The 19,437-nt window shown below is 52.5% G+C and overlaps 1 protein-coding gene across 1 annotated transcript in view; it reads right to left on the reverse strand.

Annotated features, from left to right (window-relative positions):
- The window catches only part of LOC130382424 (signal-induced proliferation-associated 1-like protein 1), a 42,260-nt gene that overhangs the window by 10,830 nt on the left and 11,993 nt on the right, over positions 1-19,437 (reverse strand). The window contains exons 2-11 of the mRNA XM_056590155.1: positions 13,809-15,475; positions 13,580-13,710; positions 11,983-12,171; positions 11,177-11,351; positions 9,614-9,717; positions 9,119-9,276; positions 3,914-4,493; positions 1,844-2,118; positions 755-1,012; positions 4-165 (exon numbers count right to left, since the gene is read on the reverse strand). Of these exons, the coding sequence (XP_056446130.1) occupies positions 4-165; positions 755-1,012; positions 1,844-2,118; positions 3,914-4,493; positions 9,119-9,276; positions 9,614-9,717; positions 11,177-11,351; positions 11,983-12,171; positions 13,580-13,710; positions 13,809-15,273 (3,497 nt within the window). The 5' untranslated portion in view covers positions 15,274-15,475. The remainder of the gene's footprint in view (positions 1-3; positions 166-754; positions 1,013-1,843; positions 2,119-3,913; positions 4,494-9,118; positions 9,277-9,613; positions 9,718-11,176; positions 11,352-11,982; positions 12,172-13,579; positions 13,711-13,808; positions 15,476-19,437) is intronic.

Below are 19,437 nucleotides of genomic sequence, written 5' to 3' on the forward strand. Positions count from 1 at the left end.
TACCCTTCAGGCATAGACTTCTGCCTCCAGTGGACGGAGCTGCTGCTGCTGTCCGTGTAGGGCTGGGTGGGGGTGTTAGCGTTAGCGTTGGGCTGGGCAGAGCGGCCCATGGCGATGGAGCAGGCCAGGGCATAGTTGTCGTTGCCTGGGGAGTACCTGTGGGCACTGGTGGCGGGGGGGGGGGGGGGGGAGACCGTGTCAAGAAGATCCAAGATGACTCCATTTTGGATCATTTAAACATGATTTAAAGGAGTTAATAACAAGCATAGTTTAGCAGACGCTTTGATCTGAACCGACTTAAAGTGGAGTTAGATACAGGTCACTATGGGAGAGGCAGGGCAGGAGATAGGCTTTTATCCTCAAGGACAGGTTGGGGATATTGGGTATCGAACCCCGGACCTTTTGGCTGAGAGTCGAACACTGTGGGGGGGGGGGGGGGGGGGGTTGTCTCAGGGCACATTGGTTTGTCAAGTCCCCAACAAATGTAACCAGACAAACGACAACTGTCTCTTCATTGTATTTTGTATATTCACTGAACTAAAATACAAGAAGTGAATCCCTGCCGTTGGGCTTCTTTCCTCTAACCCCTGACCCCTTCTAATCTTACATCTTCCCTTACCTCCCCTCCTCCACCACATCCTCTCCCCCCCCCCCCCCCCAACCCCCCCACCCTGACCCCCGACCCCTGACCAAAAACGTAACAAGAGGCAGTGGAGACCTGTTGACTCGCCCGCTTGGGGTGCGCTTGTTTTACCTCTTGGGGTGGACCGGCCGGCTGTCGCTGGACGCGCTTCGGGGCAAGACCCCCGCAGAGCGGCCCTCCGACTCGGGGGGCGGGGCCTTGATCAGCGTGCCCCCCATGCTCCCGGTGCGGGCCTGCGGGCTGGAAGACGTGCGCGGCCACTTGGTGTTGTTGTTGTTGGTGCGGAAGGGGAACTTGAACTCGTAGGGCATGCCCTCCTTGTGGTTCTTGTAGTCCACCAGGGGCATGTGGTACAGCTCCGAGCAGCCTCTGCAGTCCGGGGGGGGGGGGAGGGGGGGAGACAGGCTGGTTATGCTGGGTGCCCTCGCTCATGCTTGTTGTGGGTTAACTCAAGGCATCAAAAGTCCATTGGCGGATAATAACACGAATCCACGCGTATCCGTCAAGGGTCGATCAATAACGCCTCTGTGCGGAGAGAGCTGGTAGTTCCTCAAGATAGTTATTAATTAATCCTTTACCTGGAGAGGGTGCAAGATCAAATGATCCACGCATTTCCCTCAGAGTCAATCGATAACACTTTGTGCTGATCATGAGCAGCGCAATTTCTTTTTACATGCATTATTTCTCTCAACAAGTGTGTGGGTGGGCAGAGTTTAATCAGGCTAACAAATGTTACGCGATGAAACAGAAAATACTATGAAAGTGCTGCGTTGACTCGAGCAGGGAGTGATTGGCACTTAATGTACGCACTTATTGTATATTGTACGCCCTGGCACTTAATGCAAGCACTTATTGTTTGTTGTACGTTCTGGCACTTAATGTACGCACCTATTGTTTGTTGTACAACCTTGCACTTCACAATACGGTAGTACTTAGCATTGTGCAGCGTCTTATCCTAGCCATCTTTGTTGCATACATACAGGGAATGGGTTAACCTAGTGATTGTTAGTACTTGGCACTTGGCACCATGAACATCCTAACTGTACCGACAGCGATATATTGCTGTTTCTCTTTCTTCTGAACAATGTACTTATTGTCGCTTTGGATAAAAACGTCTGCTAGACGCCCCTAAAATGTAAATGTAAATCTCCCCCAGGGCTCGCCGTGTACGCCCGCGCCCCGCCCCGCTGTGCCACCCACCTGCGCGGCGTGGAGTCCTCGTGGGGGGGGATGATGACCACCTTGACGGTGACGGAGGTGCGCAGCAGGTCGATCATCTGCTCGTGGGACAGCGAGGCCACCGCCACCTTGCAGATTTCCACCAGGCGGCTGCCGGGACGCAGCCCCGCCTGCCAGGCGTAGCCGTAGAGCTCCACCTCCGCCACGATGCCCTCGAAGTTGACGTGGAAGCCCAGCTGGCCCAGGGCGTTGCGGCGCAGCGTCATCTCCGTGGTCTGGCTGCCCTTGGTCAGGAGCTGGAGGGGCGGGGGGTGAGGGGTGAGGGGTCAAGGGTGAGGGGAGGGGGGGGAGGGAGAAGAGGGTGGGGAGGAGGGGGGTGGAGGTGGGGAGTTTAGGGACGAAGATCAGAAGGGGTCAGGGGTTAGATTGAAGAAGCAGAACCACAGGGTTTCACTTTTGGTATTTTAGTTCAATGGATTTCAAAATACAATGAGGGAAAAGTTGTCGTTTGTCTGCATCTGAACCCTCACGGAAGTGGATTACGCCCCCCCCCTAAGTCCCGCCCTCTCTCTCACCAACAACGCAGATATGGAGCACACCGTTTCAGGAATCCCATCTTGAGAGGAGAATGCATGGGAACGAGGTGAGGTGTTGTGTTAATCACACAAGGCTTCGCTTCATTTGGATACACAATTCGTTTTCTCCAGCCAGCTTACAATACAATATTTTACATGAATGTATTAATGCTACATTCCGCCAGTTAACCACATTCCAGTACAACAAGTCAGAAAACCTGGATGCTTTTTATTAGTAGCAATACCAGTTTAAGCCAGGGATAATTCATCACACATAGCATAATATCTTTCGCATGCCAACACCGTAAGATGTCCGTAGATAAAAGTCGGACGGTACTGAGTGTACGACTGATAATGAGACATAAATAAGACAGAATTGCTAATAAACAGAAAATAACTACATTTTCACTACTGATGATGTGCGGAGCCGACACCTTGGAGGTCGGGTCATTAGGTTTTCCCAACCGTCCAATTCGGAAATCTATCACACAGGGGGCGTTCCTGTTGATATTTATGACCGGGAACTCGTCAATTCAGACTTCCCCGTTTGAATGGAATGCGACATAACTCCCTATTACTGTACTCTAGTACTGTCACCACTAGACCAAGAGATTATAATTCCAAATTCACCGGAGCATAACTCTGCAGTTCACTTGAAACTTGCTGCAGGCAAAAGCAGTTTTCCCCTCCACCTGCTCCGCCCCCATCAGCGCAGATGTAGCCTCGTCACACGGCCGCAACACCCTCCCGCCCTCACACACCACACTCTGAAAAACCCTCTCATTTGACGAGCAGCTCCTGGTAATTAACTCCAGTGGCTCTCCTCCCCGACAGCTCCTTTGAAGCGTGCAAGAGGCTGACTGAGAGGTGTCGCTCAGACCCCCTCCAGGAAGGACAAGGCCCAATATCAGGCCGCAGAAGGAGGCTCACGTTTAAGGAGACTACGATGAATAAAAGCCACACAGCCGGAAACCATACCCAGTCCTGCGACAGCCGGCCCTCGGAGTGAGAGATCCCACGTGTTGCCCTTGTGGAGCTCGCAAATCGCACATGTTGCAATGTCAGGACGATGTTCAAACTACCTCCCCATAAAGTGTCCCGCCAGCTGCATCCCATTGCAACCCGGCGTAATGATATCATGTCGCCAAATTACCATTTATTACGGGCCACTTGGTGTTTAATCACAGACCTGCAGCGCAAACAGCTGGGGCACTGAGGTGAGTGTAATTAGAGACCCGGTCGTCGCCATGTTAACGTCCCCAACATGGCTCACATGGCTCACAAACGGCAGCCCTCGTTGACGGTTGACACAGCCTTCAGCTGCTCTAAAGTTAAAGTAACTCGAAAAGTTTAAAAAAGATGAACTGTAATCATAGGCTTGTTATACGTTTGTTATGATGCACTTGTCGTTGGTCTAGCTTGGATGGACTCATGGTGTGCTATGAGTGATTGCTGATGACGCGGTGGAACGCTTTTGTGCGTTCCAACGTGTGCGTGCGCATAATCCCGCACTCACCTCCAGCCGCTTGACCACCTCGCCAAAGTCCTCGGTGTTGTTGTTGATGGAGCGCAGCGACACGCTCTCGCCGCGCTCGTAGTAGATCTTCATGGAGGCGGGGCTCCCCGACGACCAGCCGATCACGTCGCGCGTGGCGCAGTTGAACACCACCGCCTTGGCGTCCTGGTCCAGCAGGATAATGAACTCGTTGGACACGGCCAGCAGGCACTCCCGCTCGGCGCCCGCCACTTGGTCCTCGGCGTGCACCTGCCAGGTCACCGCCCCCAGGCTGCGGAGCTCCGCCCCGCTGTAAGGCCGCACCCGCTCCCGCCGCTTGTGCGCCAGCGAGATGAAGGGGAACTTCCCGGTGGGCTCCACGGGCGTGCTGGTCACGTGACGCTCCGCCAGGTCCCGCAGGTACTCCTGCCGCGTGCGCGTCGCCATGGCGCCGAACTTGTCCGACTTGTGCGCGGCGTTCTCGGCGTTGATCACCTTGGCCAGGAGGAAGTCCCTGAAGACGGTGGACTTGGGGAAGGTGACGCCCTGGGGGATGGGCGGGCCGAAGGAAGGCACGTCCTGGGAGCGAGCGACGGCCACGCTGGGGGGAAAAGAGAGGGAACCAAACGGTGAAGCATAGGTGCACGAAGAGCACATTAACCGCAGGGCCGGTCGTAAATGTTAAATGGACTGCATGTGGCCATGTGGCCACTCAAAGCGCTTCACAATTATTGCCTAACATTCACCCTTTCACGCACACTTTCACACACCAACGGGGGAGTCAACAATGCAAGACAGCCAGCTCGTCTGGAGCAGTTAGGCTAAAGGACACTTCGACGGACGGACGACTTGGAGGAGCCGGGGATCAAACTAGCAAATTTCGCCAGCCAACCTGAGCCACATGCCCCCATGTCGTCAACCACCACTTTGACATCTACATTCAGGAGTTCCCCAAACACATCCTGCGCTCCTTTGTTTCTGCAACAAAAGGTGAGGTCGCTCCCGACAGCAGTGAATGGACTTGTAAAACAACACTAGGAGATCGTTGCAGGGATTGCCCTTGGGTTATTTTTACCCTATTCACTTGTTGTGCTTCCGCTAGGACTAACACATCTCACAACACCGCCCTTACTCAGACTCCAGCGCAATAGTGAAGTCAGGGAGGAGTCATAACCTGGATCCCCTATCAACAAACTAAACAAGCAAGGTGACGTTATGCTGTCAATTCCGTACACCAATGAACTTCGACGTACTGACATTTATAGATGTTTTGGGACCAAATACTCTTGGAATCCACTCAACAGGGTAACATGGCGGCGAGTGGCAGAGTGCAGGCCTGAGGAGACCATGGGAGCACGCAAGGACAAGACCAATGGTGAAGTGACACTTGTGACAAGCCTGCGTCCAACACGTTTAGCGCAGACATCCTACGCCGCGGGAGAGCGGCGATGTTGCTTAGCTCTTTCCACACTTGCCCGCGCGTGACTGCACAGGGCATACATGGACACATATACACGCATTTCCAATTGCAACTGACAAGCGGGGGTCCCAGTGAAGCCAAACACACACACACACACACACACATCCCCACTGTCACATCACGCTACAGAGGAGCGCCATCCCGGGATCTATGATAACAACAACGTTGCATTGACATTACATTTATTTAGCTAGCGCTTACATCCAAAGCAACCCTACAATAAGTGCGTTCAACCATGACGGTACGACCCGGAAATCGCAAGAATCACGCGAGTGCGAACCAGCGAAGCCACAATAGCCTGCTTTTTCTCTTTCTAAACAAAGCCTCTTGTTACGCAATCTGTCCGGCCGGCCCCCGTGTGACTCCTGGTTGTAAAGCGTTGGATTAGCACCCGGCGGACTGAGGGCCCTTTGGTCTCGTTAGATCCCCTGTCAAGCACCCTGGGACCTCGAGTTCAGTCGGATCCTGACGACGCCAAACTGCAAACTGGATGACTACGCTACACGAGGAACGTCAGGTCTAAAATTAAAATGTGTCAGCGCTGGGGGATAGTGCTGCTGCTGCTCAGGAACAGAGGAGGAGTTCGTCAGGCTGGCACTGCGCAGTGGGGGAGCGAGCTCCGGGCTCCAAACGTCACGCGTGTTTGGAGAAGACCCCGGCAAACATTCATCTGTTTGTGTGTCAAACAGCCTTCAAAGCAGGCGTGTGCGTGGCTGTGTGTGCGTGTGTGTGTGTGTGTGTGCCTGTGTGTGCCTGTTTGTGTGTGTGTGCATGTGAGTACACATGTGCAATTGCTTGTGTACACATCAGTCTGAACCACAGAAAAGAAAAAAAGCTGGTATCAAGGACAAAAGTCCAGTTTCCGAATATCCCAAGGTACTGTGCGCTGCAAAGCATCATTCACACACACACACACACACACACACACACACACACACACACACACACACACACACACACACACACACACACACACACACACACACACACACACACACACACACACACACACACACACACACACAAGAATAATACTGCTGTTAGCAAAAAAAAGCTACATTACTATATTTAGATAAAAGTGACTTTGCTACAACACCAAGTACAAAAACACAGCAGTTGGTACCTGGATATATATTCCTGTCCCAGCCTACCCTCCAGATATTCCTTACCTTGGTCAGAATTATCAATGAAAAACGAAAGTGATCCGTTTTTTCCTGTAGAACTGAGACCTGGTGAATTCAAGTCGGACCACCAAAAGAGCTCAGCTGAGTCCAGCTGGAGGTCAGAGAGCGACGGCGTTCCAGGGGCGGGTCACCAGACTCAAGACTCCTGCATCCTAAGCTTCATCCAGGGCCGGAGAACCAGGAGAACCGGAACAGGGAGCCTTTTCTCTTCTTCCTCCTTGTTCATAATAGGTTCTCAATCACAGGACGCCTTAAAAAAGAAATCCTGAACCAAGTCGCTTTCCAATCCGAAAAGAAAGATCCGCAGAATTCCAAAGCGACGACAGCCAGAAGAAAAAGCTAAACAAAAACAAGCTGCAACTTCCAGGTTTGGGAGGTGGGGGTGGGTGGGAGGGTTGAGGGGGTGGGGTCTGGAGAGCAGGGTGGGGGGTAAGGAGGTCGGGGTGTGACCCAAAAACAATTTGATGATTTATCAAGTGCACCGAGAGGCGGTAAGTAGCTGCGCTCCCTTCCTAACCCCTGCGTCGGTCTGATCTCGATGCGGGCTGCTGGGGCTCTAAGAGGCTTTGCTGATCCACCCTCCTCCTACCCAGGCATCACCACCCTCATCGCCGCTGCGCTCACATGTCCGGCTGAAGGCAGCCCCTCTCTGATGTGTGCGGTGCTAACTCCTTCTGACCAGGCTGCCTCGCGCTGCCCCAAGGCACAGTGGCAGGCAGGGGAGGGGAGGGGAGGGGAGGGAGGAAGGGAGGGAGTGGGGGTGGTGCATTATAAGAATCTGCAAAGAGTGAGCTTTTGTGAGAGAACTGCATGTGCATGCAGGGGGTGGGGGGGTGGGGGTGGTTGGGGGGGATAGGGGAATGAAGTGAAGGCAAAGGGTGCCTGCGTGCGTGCACGTTAAAGTGACTGCAAGATAGACTTAGGGGGAGGGAAAGAGAGAGAGAAGATGGAGAGGGAGACAGAGGGAAAACAAAAGCATGTATAAAGTATGTGCACGTGGTGCACGTGAGGAGGAGGAGCGGAGGGTACCACATCAAAGTGGCTGCACCGTGGTAATGTTTGCGCGCGCGTGTTTGTGTGTGTGTGTGTGTGTGTGTGTGTGTGTGTGTGTGTGTGTGTTTGAGCGGTTGATGCCATTGTGGCCCCTGAGCGCCCAGGGCTGAGGCCGGCTCCATCCAGCCACCAACAGCCAGGCTCAGCCCCGCCGAGACAGGGGCTCCAGGGTCAATCTCTCCCCGTTAACCATAATCAAACAAATGCATACAAACGCACAGAGAGAGACACACACACACATGCACACACACACACACACACGTCTGAGTCTGAGTGCAGGCAGGAAGACAGGGCCGCGGTCACGCAGCAGGCTTTTAAGTGACGCTGGGAGCTGTGCTGGGCAGTCAGTGCTTCTGTCTTAATGCTAGTGAGCATGAGATTGGGACCGCAGGTAGCTCGCTGCAAGTAAAGTAAAGGCTGCTTTAAAAGGCTTGACTCCACACACTGAGTCAAGATGGTGACATGCTGCTGGTGGAGTACTGGTTGAACCTGCCGCTACGGTAATGGATAGGTTTGGCTGACGATGACTATTTTCATTGAAAGGAAGTAATTAAATTCTTGACCCCACTTAAGTCCTTCATATTCCTGGCTGGTTGTTGAGGAACATTTCAAAATCTGGCATTGCATCATCTGTGACCTTTATAGACTATAAATAGGATAATAAAACAAACAACCCTTTTTACCCCTATTTCTTTTCAAATCCTTAATTTTGTCATTAACATATTTATTTTTGATAAACCCTTCTTGAAAAACTATGATGACCTCACCTTTGAACGTTTCAAACTAATACCTGGACGAACCTTTAAAAGGTGAACGTGTGTTGAATTCAGCATTAGTATACAGTTGGTTGCATTCTTCACCCTCACCACTAGAGGCTCAACCCAAGACACTGCACCTTTAGGCCACGTTCACATCTAGCGTTTTTTGTAATAGGGAAAAGTTGAGCCTACCGTTTTTTCAACAAAAAGAAAAGCTGGCAGCGTTTTTGGCCCTAAAAGCGCCGAGAGCGTTTTTTCTATCGCCTATCAACGAACCCATTCTAGACCCGACGTTACCCGCCTACTATGTATCCAGGATAGAGCCCATTAGACATGTTGTAGATCTCGACATGTTCTGTGATTAAAACTATTAAATCGCTATACCGGGACTTTCCCGAGTGATTTGTCTGCCATTGTTTCTTGTTTTGACAGTTGAGAGTTTCCTTCGTGACGAAGTGTCAATGTTCCGCTTGTGATTGGTCAGTTGCCCAAAAGACGCCTGACGTCGGCCGCTTTCTTCCTGAAAGTTGAACTTTTTTCAACGCTCCGTATGGCAGAAAAAAACGCTGGGAGAGGCGTTTAAAAAAGCGGCCGTGACTTTTTCCAGAAACGCTCTGCTCCATAGGAATATAATGTAAAACAAGCGCTGGCAGATTTAAAAAAACGCTAGATGTGAACGCGGCCTTAAGCTGCATTTCTCCAACCCCTACAGCAGAACACCCTGTGAGCATGCGCCAACACACAGACTCACCTGTAGCACGTGCTGTCGGAGCAGGGGTTGTGCACGCGCACGATAATGAAGACATGCTGGAAGTGGGAGCGGATCGCCTTGGGGGTGAAGGGGTGTGAGCCGGGCTCCTGGAACACCAGCGTCACGATGTCGTTGCCGATGTGACGCTTCCTCAGCAGCTGATGTCAGGGAGGGGGAGGGGGAGGGGGAGGGGGAGGGGTTGTTAAAATAACTACAACGTACAACGAATGAACTACAATGGATGGTTCGCATTTGCCATGATACAGCATATTCGTTTTTGCTGTTATGGATATTCGAGGAAAACAATACTGCTTATAGCTGAGCAAAAAACCCTCCTCTCATAGCGAACACATTCCTTAACTTTGGGTAAATGTTGCTTGTTTTATCTTCGAAACATCCTTTCCCAAACAGTTTATAGTATTTACATTCTAGAATGCGCACCCTTAAAGGTGAGAACGGGGTGAGCTTTTCCCATAGTCTCTGGGCGGGACGTACCTGCTGTTTGTTGTTGGGCGTGTAGGGCAGCAGCGTGGACACGTGGAACATGATCTCGTAGTCCTTGTAGGCCGTGTACAGGGAGTGCGTGCCGGTGGAGTCCGCTGCAGGGGGAGACATGTCATGGAGTCCATGTTAGGAACTGGAGACCATGTTAGGAGCTGGAGACCATGTTAGGAACTGGAGTCCATGTTAGGAACTGGACTCCATGTTAGGAACTGGAGCCCATGTTAGGAACTGGAGCCCATGTTAGGAGCTGGACTCCATGTTAGGAACTGGAGCCCATGTTAGGAACTGGAGTCCATGTTAGGAGCTGGAGACCATGTTAGGAACTGGATGTACTGATGGTGGCTCTTAGCGCAGTGTCTCTACCCAAGCACAGACAAACAGTCTGCGGCTGAATCATAGGATTGCCAGCCTGAATAATTCCTTTCAATCATCAATATACAACAACAACAATTAATCATATGGTCATGGACTTGACCTTGAGCGACTCAAAGCCTAATCTTGTGTGTGAATGGCAGGCCCTTCAGCATCTGATGCTGCTGGTGAGCTGATGTCCGCCCTGCATGAGAGACAACGTGAGGGGCTTTCCTCTGGGTGAATAGGGGTGGCCCTGCAGCCCAAAATAGCTCCAAGTAATTACAGCCATGATTGGGATGAGCTGCCGTTTCATCCTACCCTCATTAGGACCATTGAGGGGCGAGTTAGGCAGACTGTCAGTCATATATTAATACAAAAAAGAGAGAGAGAGAGAGAGATCAAAGAATTAAATGAGATGATGCAAGCATATATGACAAGAGGGGGAGGGGGGGGGGAAGAGAGAGAGAGAGACAGAGAGACAGAGAGACAGAGACAGAGAGACAGAGAGACAGAGAGAGAGAGAGAGAGAGAGCAAGGAGACAGAGGAAGAAAGAGCGTGAATGAGGTCAGGTGAAAGGAAATATTTAACAGAAAACCAGATAAGAAGGACAAAGGATGCAGTCCCAAGAGGCAACCATAAAAAAGGGGGAGAGAGTTTTAAAGTGAAAGCTAATCTTGTGAATGTGTTGACAGAGCCAATGCTGACACCTGAATGACCTCTGCTTTACAAGCGCAGATCCGGTTAGCCTCCAGGGAACACCAGCATCAAAATGCATTATGGGTTTAAAGGAGTTGGGGGGGGGGGGGGGGGGGGGGGAGAGTGGTAGAACAATCAGGATAGGAGGGTGCAAGGTGTGTGCATGTGAGGTCTGTGTGTTAGTACGTGTGTGTGTTTATGATTATACTTTCTTCTTTGAGGATCCTTCTCATTATTCATCAGAGATTGGTAAAGTTTGGGTATTAGATGAGGGACTTGTCTAGGTACAACATTCAAAACGATAATACACAATAACACAGCATACTGTACAGACACGGGATGCTGTTTGCTCATGGGCAGTGGCTGGCTGTGGTGGAGCTCAGATGAAGGGGGATAGGACCAACCCAACGTAAAAGAGTCCGTCAAGCAGCACCCATTCTAATGAGCACCCCACCCCACCCCACCCTGACCCCCACCCCGGGAGGGTGCGTGGGAGACGTTACTTTTGGTGTCGAGCTGGGCGCGGTACTTGAGGAAGCCCTTGAGGCGGACTTTGTCCCCCAGCAGCTGGAGGAACTCCTCCAGGGCAGGGCCGGCGTTCTCGTTGTTGTACATCTCCTCCTCCGTGCTCTGGCCGGCCCGGCAGTACATCACCCCCACCTTCACCTGGAAGCTCAGCTGGAGAGGCACACAGAGCAAGAAAGAAAACACACACACACACACACACACAGACAGAGAAACAGACACAAACACACAGCGAAACACACAAACAAACACAGAGAAGTATGTAGACAGACACACACGCACGCACACACACGCACACGCACACGCACACACACACACACACACACACACACACACACACACACACACACACACACAAAAGAGTGAGTCACTTTATACACAGAGACAAGATGTTATACATTCACACCTTCACAGAACAAGGAGTCCTGCCACTTCCAGAACAGTGACTTACCCACTTGTCCGACACTGGCTCTGAAGCCCACTGGGAAGAACTCTCCATCTCTTACTGGCTCTGGGCCTCCTTACCCCCTGACTCTGCCTCTCTGGCTCTGGGCCTCCTCACCCCCTGACTCTGCCTCTCTGGCTCTGGGCCTCCTCACCCCCTGACTCTGCCTCTCTCGCTCTGGGCCTCCTCACCCCCTGACTCTGCCTCTCTCGCTCTGGGCCTCCTCACCCCCTGACTCTGCCTCTCTCGCTCTGGGCCTCCTCACCCCCTGACTCTGCCTCTCTCGCTCTGGGCCTCCTCACCCCCTGACTCTGCCTCTCTCGCTCTGGGCCTCCTTACCCCTTGCTCGTCCAGCTTCATCAGCTGCTCCGTGACCTTGGGCGTGTTGAGGGCCAGCCGTAGACAGGACACGTCCAGCTCGGGCACCAGGTACTCCAGCACCTCCTTGATGGGCAGCCCCCGCACGGTGGCGTGCTTGGCTGTGGAGGGCACCGCGTCCTCCAGGATGGAGCCCCGGAGAGTGGTCAGCTGGTGGGGGAGACGGGCCGAGAGATGAGGGGGAGGGCATGGAAGGATGGATGTCAGAAATCCGGCCCTTTTGATCTTTTCTAAAGCTATAGCTATTGCTATAGCTATGATTGTATATATTGTTAAAGCTTTTGTTATAGATATTGTCCCGCTGACAATATAAAGCAAGCAATATTAAGAGCGTACACAGAAGGGTAGGGCATACACACACACACACTCATGCATCCTGACACACACACATGAATGCACACGCATGCACCCACGCACACACGCAAACACACGCAAACACACACACACACAATCTGCCATGGCTTTTAAAAAAGTACTCCCATGCCCTGAGAGAAGTTGACATAAACAACAACAACACGAGAGGCTGTTTTAATTCCATCTGTGGCCGGGAGTCAACAGAAAGCAGTGGAGAGGAGGGAGCAAGACTCTGCATCAGGCTGCAGGGCTCTGTGAACATAGAGCTCTGCATTGTGCTCCATCGCGGGGAAGAGTCCGATCACACTCGCCTATCGTATGCAGCTGGAAGGGAAGGGTGGGCGAGTGTTGTTGTATGCATGGGGTTGGGCCCTGACAATGGACCCCTGTTCTCCAGGTATGCGAGGGTGTGTGGGGGTGGGTGGCTGGGGATGTTGTCTTTAGATATTTTGGTCCTTGGGGCCGTCAATTCCTTAATCTCACACACACACACACACACACACACACACACACACACACACACACACACACACACACACACACACACACACACACACACACACACACACACACACACACACACACACACACACACACACACACACACACACAGTCCCCTAATACGATAATTGGGCAAAAATAATATTAGTCGGGAGCTTGTCTATATTATTCTAGCTGTGTATAGATGTCGTATGCAGTCATCGTGGAGCGTGAAGACCGGTTCTAAGCGGTCTAACCGACTGGGGTTCTCAGGTGGCAGGGCTTTGACAGGCCATGGAGGTCAGGAGAAAAGTACATGTCCTGAAGTGTGTCCCCACAGCTGTGGTCTGACTGACGGGCCTGCAGGGCTGGCTGCAGGAAGAGGTGCAGAGGTTGCTGTGGCTTTCACCCCGAGGAAGTTCCCCGGTGAGAAGCAGAGGAGAGCAGGGGCGATAAATACACAGTGTGGAGGAGACATCCGGCCTAAAGCCAGAGAACTTTGAACAGTCAGTGACCTCACCCGGAATGGGATCCCAGTTAAAAATATAGACATTCCGTCGTTACTTAAACAATTCCAAACTGACAATAAACGATCGAATACTCAAAAGTATAATCTTTATAGTTCTCGGTTTGTCAAAAGCATCGGTCAAAACCAGGCGCTTTCAAAATAACTATGAAGGAGTGATTCCACGCGACGCAGTACGAACGCCGGTACACCACTGACCTCGCTGGTTCGGAAAATGAGGCGGTAGTTGTACTGCTGGCCCAGGTCCTTCTCCTCCTCCAGCTTGTCCCGGCGCAGGCTCACCGCCACAGGCCCCAACGCCTCATCCATCCCGAAGTAGTTCCAGTGCTCTGAAAGAGGAAACAGACGCAGGGATAAGGCATAAACCACAAAGCTCTCCGATGAACGGACCTCATTGCCCCAGGGCCCGGGCGGCAGGGCGTCTCACCCTTCATGTAGAAGAACTTGCGGTAGTAGTAGGCCCCCAGGTCCACGTGCTCCACGATGTAGTGCTTGCCCTTGTCGCTGAGCGCTGAGCTGTGGCCCTCCTTGGGGCCTTCCAGCACCGCCACCCCGGCGTTGGTGCAGTGGGAGCTGACGGCCGTCTCGTAGAGACCCCCTTCCCCGGCCAGGACCCCGGGGCCGCCGCCCCCCGCCCCTCCGCCCACCAGCCCCAGCCTCCGCCGGCTGGCGCCGTCCGCCCCGATCTCGTTGCGGAAGCAGGGGCAGCTGAGGAGCATCTCGTTGCTCTGCTCCTCCTCCGAGTCGGGGCCCGGGCTGTCCCTGGCGTTCAGCTCCTCCTGGCTGCCGCCGGGGGAGCTGTAGGGCAGGCTGTGGGTGGAGGAGAGGGTGGAGGTGGCCGAGGCGGCGGCGGCGGCCGAGGCGCCCGTGGTGGTGTTTTTCCTCTTGCTGGCCGTCTGCCGCAGCTGGATGACGTCGTTGAGGTCGAAGAGCATGCTCTGGACGTCGTAGTGGGAGAAGCCCTTCTGGCTGGCCCAGGGCTTCAGCGGCGGCCCCGCCTCCTCCGACCGCCCGTCCTCCGCGTCCGACCCGCCCTTGGGCGAGTCCGACTCGCCGCGGACGCTGCGCAGCTTGCGGAATATGGACTCCCCTCCCGTCTCCGACTTGGAGCGCCTCTTGGGCGGCTTGTCGCGGTCCTTGGGCCTGGGGGCGTCGACCTCGGTGAGGTTCTCCTGCTGAAGGTCGGCGGTGGACTGGCCGGCGCTCAGCAGCTCCTCCAGGCCCTCGGGGGCGTCGCTGCGCTGGTCCGCCGCCTCCCCCTGGTAGCCCTTGAGCATGTCGAAGAAGCTGTCCCGGGACGGCCCGTGCTGGTCGATGGAGGACGTGCTGCCGTACTCGCGGTGCAGCGGGGACCACTTGGCGCCCGGCGCGGGGCCCCAGTCCTCGCCGCTCTCCCCGCTGCCCTCCATCTCGCTGATGGTCATGTCGCTGTTGCTGCGTTGGCGGATGCGGCGCTGGCGCGGGTTCCTGTGGGCGGGGCCCCGGTACTCTCCCGGGGACAGGTAGTGAGTGTCGGAGCTGTAGTTGTTGGCCGGGGCCTGAGTCCTGTTCTTCAGCGTGTTGTGGATGTTGCGCAGCATGGAGGAGTCCTGAGGGCTGATCAAGAGGCCTGATTTGTGGGACTGGCTGGCGCCGCCGCCCGGCGCGCCCGGGCTCTGGCCCTCCGTGGGGTGCCACAAGCTCATCGCCATGTCTTTTCGAGGGGGCCAGTCGGCTACTCGCGCACGCACTCCCATCTTAGGCACACCCGTGCCCCCTGGGGGATGGACATTATCAGAACGCGTGGGCAAGGCGCCGCCGTTGACCATCCGAAGGTGTTTGGTGTAGAACTCGTCTGTGGCAGGGATCGATCCACCACGCTCCATCGGTGGCGGAGGCTTCAGGCTGGTCATGGCATCAGGGCCTGAGGCAACAAGGCACTTAGCAGGGGGGCATCGCTGCCTCTAGGACTGCATGCGGGGGGCTGAAGTCATGGGCAGCCTTCTCTGGATCAGGAGGAACCCAAAGGACGAGGCCTCCTCAAGCCTTCATGGCGCAACGTTAGCTGGGTCAGGCCGTTCGAGGGAGTCGTGTCCGTAATCTAAACGTATCTCCCTGAAATAAGAGCAGAAGAAAAATGTGAGTTAAGGTACTTCAACAGTTCATATGAAACCTTCTCTTGAGGCAATGTTCCAAAAGATGTGACACTTGAGACCAACATGCTCCTTTCAGACTTCTAAACCAGTTTTTAATTTCCATTTCCACAGCAGTGAAAGGGAATGGATGTGTTTAGGAGCGGGCGGGCTTAACAGAATTCTGCTTACTTTCCTTCTACCAGGGCGTCACTGAGTCCATACAGAGTGTCTGAAATGTTATTTACAGATAAGGCATGGCTTTCAAAACCAATTTCAGAATAAGCATCATGGGGGAAACATGAAAGCTTGGCCAAATGTAAAATAAATTGCATTCCCTCATTAAAACTACAAGCCTCTACGCTCATCTGTTCAATCCTCAAATGAAATGTGTAAAGTGGATGTTGCTGGCAATTTAATAAAGTAATGTAAGACTTACTTATTCATGCCGTGCCCTATGTAAAAAAAAAAAAAGTAAACGATGCTTCCAATAAATAGAAATCTTCTGAATCAAGTCCAGTCCTCAGCTGGCCGGGCCCTGAATGTGCTGCTGTTGTTGATAATGCTGCGACTCCTTTAATGTCTCTTACCGAGCAATCACTTAGCCAACAAAAGTCAATTATATTTACAAGATGCTGCATTCTGGAACCAACCCAAGGAGTACATAGGAAAATAATATAAAAAAAAAAACCTATATATATATATATATATATATATAAAAACACACAACACACACACACACACACACACACACACACACACACACACACACACACACACACACACACACACACACACACACACACACACACACACACACACACACACACACACACACACACACACACACACACGTCAGACATCAAAAGCAAGCAGGCCCTTTGAACGTTCTCTGAGACCAGGGTGATGTTCCTCTGCGTGGCAGATCGGGCATATTTGGCAGCCTTACACCGGGGGAGATTAAGGCTCCTCATCTCAGTCGGCCCTGGCTGGCTGTGGGCTGTGATCACATTATCCACTGGCTGTCAGAGCTGTGATGGTCCTACTGCACAGTCACCTTCACACAGCACACACACCACCGCCAGCCAGCGCCAGCTCCCACAGCTGCTAATCAGAGCAGAGATGGCTTCCAGAGCACTAATTCACTTGCGTTATATGCTACTAAACCTTGGCACGCACAGTCTATACGCAGCCTAGTGAGGCATAAATTGTGTTTCCCCCCGGTAATTTCAAGAGGTTTTGTTTGTATAATACACAACTCCTACTGTTCTGAACTATGTTTGGAAACCAGTGCACGGTAAACCCACGGACGGCTAGCAACAACATCGGACCCTAACGGATTGCTGTTGGTCAAAGCTCCCAACACACACACACACACACACACACACACACACACACACACACACACACACACACACACACACACACACACACACACACACACACACACACACACACACACACACACACACACACACACACACACGTGTTTTAATATCAACAGCTAGGCATTAGGCATGCTGGTACCAATACCCAGAAGGGATTGGTTTTGGGCGGTGCCTCAGGGATAAGCTCTCTCTCCTAGCTTTGTTTTGTGAAAACCTACCTATGAAACTGAACACCGCGCTCCAAAACCTGATCCCCTCGAAGGCTGGGAGAGAAATTAAATAGAACCGCAGGAGGGGTCAGCTTTACAGAGAGAAACTGCCCGACCAGAGCGCTAATACTGGAACGCTGGAAAACACAAAGGTCAGGTGAACGGATGGACGCCCACCTCTGTATTTTTGGGGTACTTTCAGCTGTAAGCTAAAAGACAAACCATGTAGGCTCATCCATTCAACTGACTTTTGACATTTAAGAAGGGCTAATCTACCGGCTGTCTCTAACCCACTGCAGGTTAGAGACAGACCTTACTACGTACAACATGATGCCGCCGGCCTGGGGAGGGGAGAGGGTGTGTGTAGAGGGACTCTCCCTCATGCAGTTTTGTGTTGTGATTTGTGAACATACACTTCCCTCCTCCCATGGCCCCCAGCAACACCTATTATTTATTACTATGTTTTTCCTTGCCTCATCAGCAAGTCCCATTAATAAAACAGTAGCATATTTACATCCACAACTGCTCCGTTTACGCATACGTATTTGGGTACTACTATAACATTATTATTATTTTTACATTTACATATGTATGCGATTACGGTGGTCCTTTCTAAATAGCGATGTGTTGGAGTAAGTCATTACGGAGACAGATGTTACTCTGGCAGCGCAGAGCGGACATGTGTGCGTGTGTTGACTAAGCGAAGCTAACTTCCTGTAATGGGGGCTGGGCTCTTCCAGCTGCTCTGGCGGTCCTGTCCAGAATGAGGAAGACACACACCAGGCCAGGGATGATGTCATGCTGGGACGCCCGGCCTTGCTACTGTTGTTGTACGCAGACCAGACCACACACACACACACACACACACACACACACACACACACACACACACACACACACACACGCACACGCACACACACGCACACGCGCGAGAGCCCACATGGTGTGTGATGACTGAGTCACATGCGGGGTCACACTTCCCATGTTCCCTGTAGCCCACGCACGCACACACACACACACACACACATGCACGTTGGATGAGCAATGCAATGAGTCCCAAAAATATAAAGCGCAGGAGTCATTGATGAAATGGACAATCCAACATATCTAGGGCAGAGATGTCTTCAGGGTAATTCTTAGGCCACACGCCGTTGACTTACTCCTGCTAGTGAAAATACTTGCCAAGTGTTGGGTGAAATTGTTTATTGGCTTTGACAAGCTCTACGGCCTCAAAGAGGGAATGTGTGTGTGTGTGTGTGTGTGTGTGTGTGTGTGTGTGTGTGTGTGTTCTGAAGTTCCCCTACAGAGTGAACAAGTGTCTCAGACTCCCTGGCAGGGGGAACAAAAAGAGGAAAGATCGCCCGACAAGCTTGTAATTACAGCCCGGGTGAATAGGGTCTGAATGACCGACACCAAAGTCTCCAAACAGAAATCCTCCATTGCTCTCAGCAGTCCTTCTCTCAGAGCGGTCTGGTGGGCACAGGGTTCCCTCTGTTCTGCTCTGGAAACCACCAGAGCCCCCACTCCACAACCACAACCCAGTGATGACTGGGACCCTGAGACATTCCTCTCTGACTGCTAGATTGTGCTTCCCTCAGGGTGAGCAATATTCCTGTGTGCGTGTGGGCGTGGGAAGTCTATCAGTGTTTTGCTTTTAAATATTGGATGAAGGGGAATTTACAAAGGGTTTTGAACTTTCCAGCAGGGGACTATTTTTTTAATGTTAGATGGGTATGTCTTAGTCGGTATATCGTATATAGGATATGACTTCTGTCAATTTGTGAATGAAGACCTCCCACAACACGCCTGTTCACAGCAGACCGAAAAAACCCAAATCAAATCTAAAATAATCAAACGAATGAATCTGATTCTACGATGGTAAGAGGAGAGAGAAACAATGGGAGTGAGAGAACAGGCACTGTCAAACATCTGAGAGCGTGATCTGATGACGAGGCAGATGGAGGAGCCCCGGCTGGCTGGTGGGAAGGGAGAAGCGGGGGGCCGGTGAGAGGAAACAAAGGAGCGGTCCGTGGTCGCGTCCCACCGCGCTGGGATCTGCCTCACATCAAACACAACCAGCGCTGTGATGTAATCCACTCAGCCTGTCATCTCCTCCCGCTTCCTGAAGAGCACCCTGGTGATCAGGACACGCACGCACGCACGCACGCACGCACGCACGCACGCACGCACGCACGCACGCACAACCACACATGCGCACACATGCAGGCACACACCCACACTCACACACACACACAATTTCGAGGCACAATTGAGTGACGCGGGTTCAATCTGTTTGTTTTCCGAGGGATTTTTCCCACAGAGCCTAACAGCGGGTGAGGTTTTGACTG

The sequence above is a fragment of the Gadus chalcogrammus genome, chromosome 5 (assembly GCF_026213295.1).
Source record: "Gadus chalcogrammus isolate NIFS_2021 chromosome 5, NIFS_Gcha_1.0, whole genome shotgun sequence".
NCBI lineage: Eukaryota > Metazoa > Chordata > Actinopteri > Gadiformes > Gadidae > Gadus > Gadus chalcogrammus.